The sequence below is a fragment of the Electrophorus electricus genome, chromosome 1, assembly GCF_041902795.1.
Source record: "Electrophorus electricus isolate QZ-2024a chromosome 1, ASM4190279v1, whole genome shotgun sequence".
In the NCBI taxonomy this organism is placed as follows: domain Eukaryota; kingdom Metazoa; phylum Chordata; class Actinopteri; order Gymnotiformes; family Gymnotidae; genus Electrophorus; species Electrophorus electricus.
This window is the reverse complement of record NC_137497.1, coordinates 28,929,302-28,938,072: the sequence shown is the minus strand read 5'-3', so window position 1 is coordinate 28,938,072 and position 8,771 is coordinate 28,929,302. Positions and strand designations below refer to the sequence as shown.

The window sequence follows — 8,771 nt, the reverse complement described above, 5'->3', positions numbered from 1 at the left end:
TTTTTAATAACCTACTTTGATTTATTTTTTTATTTGAAAGGATTAAAAAGTTGTTTAGATGGCGCTCAGTGCCTTGTGTGCGCCTTTAAATGAAATCCCATTCCAGCATGAACGAAACACATTTGATTGTGATGACGTTTAAAAGTTAAAAATAAGTGAATAACCAGTAATTGCGTGTTAGTGGAACCTATCACTGAACCTTCCAAGATTAATTTAGATTAGGCCCAAATTTACATTAAATTCGAATCTTTCAGTTTTTCTGTTCAAAATATTACCAATGAACGTTTCATTTTGAAATAAAATGTTACTAACTACTATATTCCGATGAGCAATTGTGTTCGGATTTGATTAGTCATTCCTATTGTGATACTGGACTTTGCTAAAACGAAAAGTGATAACATAGCTGTTTCAGATGTTAAAATTGGCTAACTTGCCATGATTTAAATCCGGCCTGCTGTGAACTTGGCAACTCTCCTCCTTATCATATAATAAGATACGTAACTACGTGAAGCATTGTCTGCTGTCTTTAGATCACACCAGTAGCTCTTAGAGGACATCTAAAATTATTATGAACAAATATACTGCCTATGAGAGAAAGGTATTAACACAGACTAATTCTCTTTTTTGCATAATAACTACAAGTAACTTACAGATAGCCTACTCTTTTAAAATGTAAATCCGTAGGTTCGTAATATTTGTGTTACTGAAAATATCGATAATGGTAAAAGGCGGTGGCCCGAATTTCTCGACCTTGCAGTCTCTACCGTGATCAGCGTGACTGATGAGAGTTAGCAGCTCTTTTCTATTACAAATGGGTCCAGATCCACTTCAGCGTCACGCAAGCCGATGTACAGCGAGACAGACATGGAACCGAGTACCGGCTATGAATTTTAACTCCTAACATCCTCAGTATATATAGGCTATGCTATGTTTAACTACACTGTGGGGAAAATCCAACAACAATATGGGAGGATCTTATCAGTAACCATGTCCTTAAGTCTTCTTAAATCTATCTTAGTCAGTAGATTATAGTGAGCAGTATTCTAGTAAAATAAATTAAAGAAAAACGTTTCCTCGAAACCATGATAACCACCAAAAAATCCAACATAACTTTAATCAGTTGTCGACAGACCTTTTGTAAAGACAATTTTCCCATGTTATTTTTCCTCTTTTCAAGAACAGTGGTGACGCTTAGTTATCATGTGATCATGAAGCTGGTATATAGCGCAGGGAAAGGTCCGCCCTCTTTGGAATCCTGGTTTGGCCTTTTGGAGGGTCTCCCCATGGTACCCTAGAATTAGCAAGTGGATGCAATGCTAGAGCTTTACCGTTCGATTCAACTGCGTTAGCAATCCATCCAAAGTCTATGGCTTTAGTTACGCACGGGCACGCCTTACCTCCCGTCCGAGTCTCTCCTCCGCGCTTCTTATGAGTTTTCTCAAACCAGGGACGTTGGTGAGTTACAGAATCAGTACCAAATCTGCCTCTTCGCTGTGGTCCTACCGGGAACACACGGCCGCGAGAGAGCCATGACTCTGAGCTCCGAGATGTCAGATGCGTCTGTGCTCTCGGAAGAGACCGACATCGATGTGGTTGGAGAGGGCGACGATGGCGACGGGCACTCGCGCTCCTACGTAGACGAGGTGGCGCAGATACATGACGAAATCCTTCTCTCTGGCTCACCACCATGCGTGGATGTTTCTGCCGCGCGGGACACATACAAACCAGCGACCAAGAACACTCTGGTGAAGCCTCCATACTCCTATATCGCGCTGATCACCATGGCGATCCTCCAGAGTCCCAAGAAGCGCCTCACACTTAGCGAAATTTGCGATTTCATTAGTAACCGATTTCCGTACTATCGGGAAAAGTTCCCCGCCTGGCAGAACTCAATCCGACACAACTTGTCGTTGAACGACTGTTTTGTTAAGATTCCACGGGAACCCGGCAACCCTGGAAAAGGCAACTACTGGACGCTGGACCCCGAGTCAGCTGACATGTTCGACAACGGGAGCTTCCTACGACGCCGGAAGCGTTTTAAGCGACAGCAAACGCCCGACCTTATCCGGGACCACGGGGGTTTTCTCCCCGCCGCCGCGGCGTATGGTTATGGACCTTATGGCTGCGGATATGGTCTTCAGCTGCAAACGTACCACTCGCACTCCGCACTCTTCGCCTTCCAGCCGCAGCATCAACCGCCTCCGCCTTCTCGACATGCAGGAACTCTGATTCCCGCGCCATCCCTTATGCCAACCACAACCGAGCTTTCCCGTTCTCGCTTCTATCCTCCGTTGAGTCCTGGCCTTTCATCCCCTGTGCAGACTGCGGCTAAATCACCAGTGCACCGTTCACCCTTTTCCATAGATAGCATAATAGGGACCTCTCTGAGTTCCACGCACTCGCACTGTGCCTCACGGACTTCCCCGGCGATCTCCGTGCCACCGCCGACTCTTGTATCTCAGCACTCTCCCAACGAAGCGCCGCCGCTATCGAGAGTCGCGCACGGAGGACCATCCTTGTACTCGGTGGTCGAAAACCTGTCGAACCGGATTGTAAGTGGCTCAAGCGGCTGTTAATTTCTTAACTTAACTTCAGTTTTTTAAAAAGAGATACACACAAACGCTCCTGTGTTAAAGGTAGGATTATTTTTGTATTGATTTTGTTCGTACATTTTTTGTTTTGATAAACGCAGCTGAATGGTGGATATTACCAATATTTGTGCCTATATTCAAGCTGTGAAATATAAGATATATATTTATGTTAACATTTAGTTCAATCTACTTACATCCCCACAAACGTTTCATTTAAGTGATTTGCGATCACGACACAGGGTATCTCAGGATAACGATAAAGGTCTTAACAGAAAAATAAGATAAACTGTCAAACCTTAATAATTGTCTACAACAATGTATTTTGTGTCGCGGCACCGTTGTTTTTTAGTCTGACGAACTGAAATTTTTTGTTTCAATTTGTGCTTTGTAATGAAAATTCATAAGAATCATTCTTCGGAAATTTTGATGCAATGTGTGCTTATATCAGTAATAAAATGTACATTATTTGGTAAGTTGTATACTCGGAGTGTGATATTTTTACACGATTTGTTTTACTATAAGAATAAATATTGTTTTACAGAAACGTTGAGTGGAAATTAACTTATTAAGTTATGCTAAGCCAAATAGCTTGAATTTGGCACATAATTTAAAGTCCACAACTACATAAGCTTACGAAGCCAGTTCCCTTAGAGTTAAATAATTCGAACCGCATGGTGAAAATACGAATTCAGGTTCTAACGTACTAAATAAACTGACAACAGCAATAACACCAAAGGTAGCATTATTATTATTATTATTATTATTATTATTATTATTATTATTATTATTATTATTATTATTACAATGTAACAACCGCAAAATATGTTCATCTATTGCGTATAAGGTTTATTTAAACTTATATACGGTCCGTATCTGCGCTGTCTGTCCTCATAGAAAAATAAATAAACGCGGGTGGAGAAACAAAGCACTAATCAAATAAGATTGTACCACTCGTTCCTTTGGATATTTGAACTTTTTGCATCAGTACCATTGGTAAGGGCCGACAGCGTTACGCATCACTTGAGGAAAGAGTGCAGTGTGGGGGGGGGGGAGAGCGGGAGAGGGGGAGCTTCTGCTTCGCTAATACTAAACTTTGTGGTATCTGTTATTTGATGATAATCTGTGATTTAGACCTATACGTTGCCTTAGCAGATTCGGTTTTCTGACTGAAACAGGTCAAGCATTACTTCAAAGACATTTTGTTATTACAAGATTATTAGGCTATATGAATAACGTATTTCTATGGTTATGAAACTGCTGAGGTCTTTCTGAGCCTCGTGATTGTCACGGACAGTGTGCATTATAGCAAAACTGAAGTGAACCTTAAGACATAATAAGGACGTCCATGCTGGTACAGGATTTGTCAAAGGCTTTCATTAGACCTTTATGTTTTACTTCCATCAGTGAGGGCCAAGATTTACATTTGCTCGCTACTGACATAGATAAACTTGATGAATGGCCTGTCTGCTGATAACGTAGATACGCTATTTATTTTTTTACTAAGGGGTAAACGTGAAGGTCTGAAAGCAGTGGATGAACAAAACTACATATACATATAGTCTATCACAGAGCGTTTTGGACGTGCAATCACAAAATTTAGCAAAAACAAGTTGACCTATGGCAATACATTGGTAGTCCACTTAGCTTCAACTGCATTACATATAGAATCGTGAAATGTATTACTGCTCTATAATGCAGAAAGCATTTTGTTAGTTATAAACGGAAAGTTGTACAAATCAAGAATATATTCGATACAACAAATTCAATATTATAATTCCGCAAAGCATTTCAAAATAATTTCAAAAACATTTCTAAAGCGCTCCAAAGACCTCACACAAAGCCTTAGGAAACGAAAAAATGAGTCCACATTTTGGAAAAATGTGAAGGTCTAAATCAGAATAGGAAAATAAATGTTATTAAAAATAACGTCTACATAGTAAATAATAACATTTAAAAAATAAAATAATTAAACTCAGATCAAGTGAGGTTTGTGTGCCTTTTGGTAACGCTAGGAAATTTACTGAAAAGAGGCACCTCTTTTTTCCATCGTTAAGCGTTACGTTCACTTGGCACCCCAGCAGATAAGGAAAGCAGCTCTGTCAAATACTCGTCGCGCCTTACACACTGATACGACCTTTCCCACATTTATTGTTGTAATTGCGGATCCGAGACAGGATTGTGTCACTGGGGTAAGAGACGCTCTGGTTCTCCTCCCACAAGTCAGTGATAATCGGCATGATCCGATATAGCTTCCCAAATCCACGAGATCGACGATTTCAGTTGTATCTTTTCGGCCCGCCATAATCGTCGCAGTGAAGCTTAACTGGTCAGCTCTCCCGGGCAAAGGTTTCTTGTGACCCACACGCCTGTGGATGTAAGACACAGTCTTTGAAAGAGGGCAAACATTACAATTAACTGCTGATTGTATACTCTCTATGGGATAGTTTTTTATAATTGCAGATGAATTTCTTCAAAGGGATGGTTAAACCCCATAACAATCCTTCATGCAGTCCAAGCCCAAAAAGCCCAAACCTTAATAAAGCTATTTAAGTAGAAATATAGATATGTATAAACATTAGATTGAAAATTAAGACATAAGTAACAATTTCGATTTTTGTGAGTGTTGTGTTTGTCTGTGGGACTAAATGATTATGCCTTTGGGCATGCACGCAGGCGCAGTGATGTGTCTATCGCGTGCCTTCTTGGACTTGGACGAAACGCGTAGAACGGTTCAGTAGGCCGGTTCAGCTCGCGCGTGCACACACACACACACACACACACACACACACACACACACTCACTCTCTCTCTCTTTCTCTCTCTCTCTCTCTCTCTCTCTCTCTCTCTCTCTCTCTCTCTCTGTCACACACACACACACACACACACACACACACACACACAAACGTCACACAACACACACAAATAGGTCGGAAAAATGATTGCTACTGCTATCGAGAGAACAAGGTGTGTCATAGCCAAATAACATAAATCCATTGTGCATGTCATTACTTTTGTGTACACAGTCTGGCGTTGAAATCCAGCCTGGTTTATGAATAATTAATTATTGATCTGCTGCGTGGATTTGCCTGGTGGAGTTGGATAGGCCGTTTGAAGGGTCATTCAGAGAGACCTAATTTTTACAGTACTGGTGATAACGATAGTCTCCAAAATGGCATATTTTTTGTTTACTAGTTGCTAATGTTTTTATTTACATAATTAAAAATAAAAATTATAGTACGGGCACGAAAACTCACTCAGATGGCGGTGACGTGGCGCAAGTAACATACACGTTCTAATTCCGATGTCTTTAATATCAACACATAAAATCTAGACAAATGAAACTTACCTGTCTGTAGGACTTAACACTTTAATGTCATTTGATTGTCGTGTAATAACATCGTTGAACTATAGTGGGCATCATTAAAGGCTGTTTATGCTTTTTTTTTAAATAATTTTGATCATGTTGCATTTTCAAAGCCCGACATAGTCAACGATGCAGACAGGATGACGGATATCAGTAAGCCTGAGCAAGATCAAGAAAGAATGGTACAAGTTCTCAAACCTTTTTAAACTTCTAACTTGCCCAGATTAGTAGCGATTTACAAGTTATAGAAAGTAGACATAATTTCACCATCAATGCCTTTTCGAAATTAGTAGCCCATAAAGTGTTTTGATTTGTCATGTGAACAAAAGCACAATTTGTAGAGCTAGAACGTATAAGACTTGAATGCACTTCTGGTGCGTTTTGAGAGTTTAAGAAATAATAGCGCCGTCCTATGTATTATAATAATGGATTTTGATAGTTGTTTGCTCAAATAATTGTTATTACTTTCATAACCCTGTTCTTTGTTGCAGTAATAGCAACTGAAGGCAATGCGGTTTCTGACGTTTTATTCAGCTTGCTGGCAGCAAACTGTAGGTATAATTGTGGAAAATTGAGTTTAATGTGTCCACCAAAAAAAAAAGAACAAAAACCCTCCATCCTCTGCTTATGTCCACCTCATGTCATTTTACTATAGAAAATATCAGCTATTGCCTTCAAAAGGCATACATTCACCGTCATAATATATGAATGAAATTCAATAATGTAGTTCAGCCTGCGGTGGAGAATTGAAACGGTTATGCGATTAATATTCATGAAGCTAAACAATAGGCCAACATAAAATAGCGGTAAGTAAAAAGGAGTAGGTAAAAGGAGGGTAAATTACTTATTACAATTAATGAATTTAATTTTTAAACTACGTACATAATCTATTTTAAAGGTTCTAATGTATTTTCAGACAGAAGTCACAGTTCTTTTTTTCCGACTTTGTGACATTGGCAAGTTTCTGTTTTTTATTATGGTTCTTTCTCTCGCCATATTTAGGCTGCACCAAAAGTGCAAATTGAAACAATTGCTTATTATTATTATTATTATTATTATTATTAGTAGTAGTAGTAGTAGTAGTAGTAGTAGTAGTAGTAGTAGTAGTAGTAGTAGTAGTAGTGCCCTTGATACGTACCGAAGATATCACTTACCGATATACCGATATATGTTAATGGTTTAAAAAATTTAGGTTGCCAATGAATCAAAAGGAAATATTAAATTTCTGTATTTTAGCCCCCATTCTTTTTCAAAACGAGCCTTGCATTTCATTGCAGAGCTGATCTCCCACATGTCAAAAAGTAACTTCCAAATCAAAATATACAAATTTGAAATGAAAAGTGCACACCATGCAACTCAGGAAGTAGAAGAGTGAGTAGCCTACGCAGTGAGTGATGGACAACGCGGCCTGTATCAGACCAAAAAATAACATTCAAACAGTGGGGATCATCTTTCATGCTGATGCTGGCTCAGTCTAAATAGAAATAGAAATATCAGAGATGCTTTCTGTTACCCTACAGGCTAGGAGGGGTTGGGCCTAAAATGTTCAAATAGGTGACATTCTTTGGTGCTGTGCAGCCTTCCTTTTTTGCTCAGTGACCTATGGGTCAGAGTTCACAAGAAAGAGGACTAAAACCAAAAGCACTAAACACCGGTCTGTGTAAAGTCATCTACATTATAGCGCATGAGAGAGCATGAGAACACTTACGTTCTTACCATAATATAGAGTGGTAGACAAAATAAGATAATACACTCAGAAGCTAATGTAGCAGTTCTCTGATCTTTTGTATGCAATGTTGTTTGTTTACAATCTAAAAAAAAACTTAGCTAGTGAACAAAGTTGTAGGCTACTGAAAAAAAGTGAATAAAACTCATCTGGTAAATAAAAAAGCCTACTTCTACTTATTCATCTGGTGAATAAAATTTGGAAGCAAACTATTCTGCAATTGCACTAGCTGTTTATATCAGACTTATAGTAGCCTATATGTTTATTTTAGAGGAAGTAAAGGAAGTATTTTAATGTATTAATTATGGGATGAGAAGAACTTAGAAACAGTAATGATAACACTGAAGTAAGTCAATAGTAACAATAAAAATTTGCTTCATCAGTTTGGTGACTACTGCCCAAAAAGCTCTGTTTAAGGAACTGAAGGGAGTGTCATAACTCAAGCTTCACTGCAAATCAAAAGGCACGAATGCCATCTTGTACTAATATCATAGAGTGTATAATTAAACAAAATGATATGTGTTGCACTGTTGCGTGCCAAGTAAACTGAGTCATGTCATTGTTGATCACTTACTCATAATTCTGGAATTGAGAGACAGTGCGAAATGATAAAAAACTATAGTGATGAGTAACTTCAAAGCACAAAACTGATTTTGGATTTGTGTAGTTCTGGATCGACTTGGCTGAAACAAGTAGAAACGGTAGCTAAATAAAACAATCCATGATTTATACAATATTATAGAAACAACAGTAACTAGTTAAGTTTATGTTTGTTTATAGCACACAGTACTAGTAAAGTGTGAAGTCCTCTTACCAGGGCAATTAGACTAGAGAAAAATTAAGAAGTATGTTTTTCATAACAATGTTTTAAAACTGATTTTTTAAATTCCTCTAAAGTTTCCCAAACCCAAAAGTATTAATTAAATGGCTTGAAATTTCTAATAACCAGTGATAGATGAACCCTCTTGTTCAGGTTTTCCCAGTGATGAAGTTCTAAAATAAATGTTTTAAAGGTCTTTAACATTATATAAGTAATATTAATAATAGTGGAAGCTACTCTGTGTGGCAGTAGCTGCTGAGCAAATATTGCA

At 38.5% G+C, this 8,771-nt stretch overlaps 1 protein-coding gene across 1 annotated transcript; it reads left to right on the top strand.

Annotated features, from left to right (window-relative positions):
• The first annotated feature begins 1,297 nt into the window (after positions 1–1,297).
• On the top strand, positions 1,298–3,615 carry foxd1 (forkhead box D1). The gene has a single exon (XM_027007948.3). The coding sequence runs from the start codon at positions 1,530–1,532 to the stop codon at positions 2,574–2,576; it is 1,047 nt and encodes a 348-aa protein (XP_026863749.2). The 5' UTR covers positions 1,298–1,529; the 3' UTR covers positions 2,577–3,615.
• Positions 3,616–8,771: the final 5,156 nt, after the last annotated feature.

What these genes read in the sequence shown, in the direction of transcription:
- foxd1 (XM_027007948.3), top strand. Translation starts at nt 1,530, where the DNA reads ATGACTCTGAGCTCCGAGATGTCAGATGCGTCTGTGCTCTCGGAAGAG.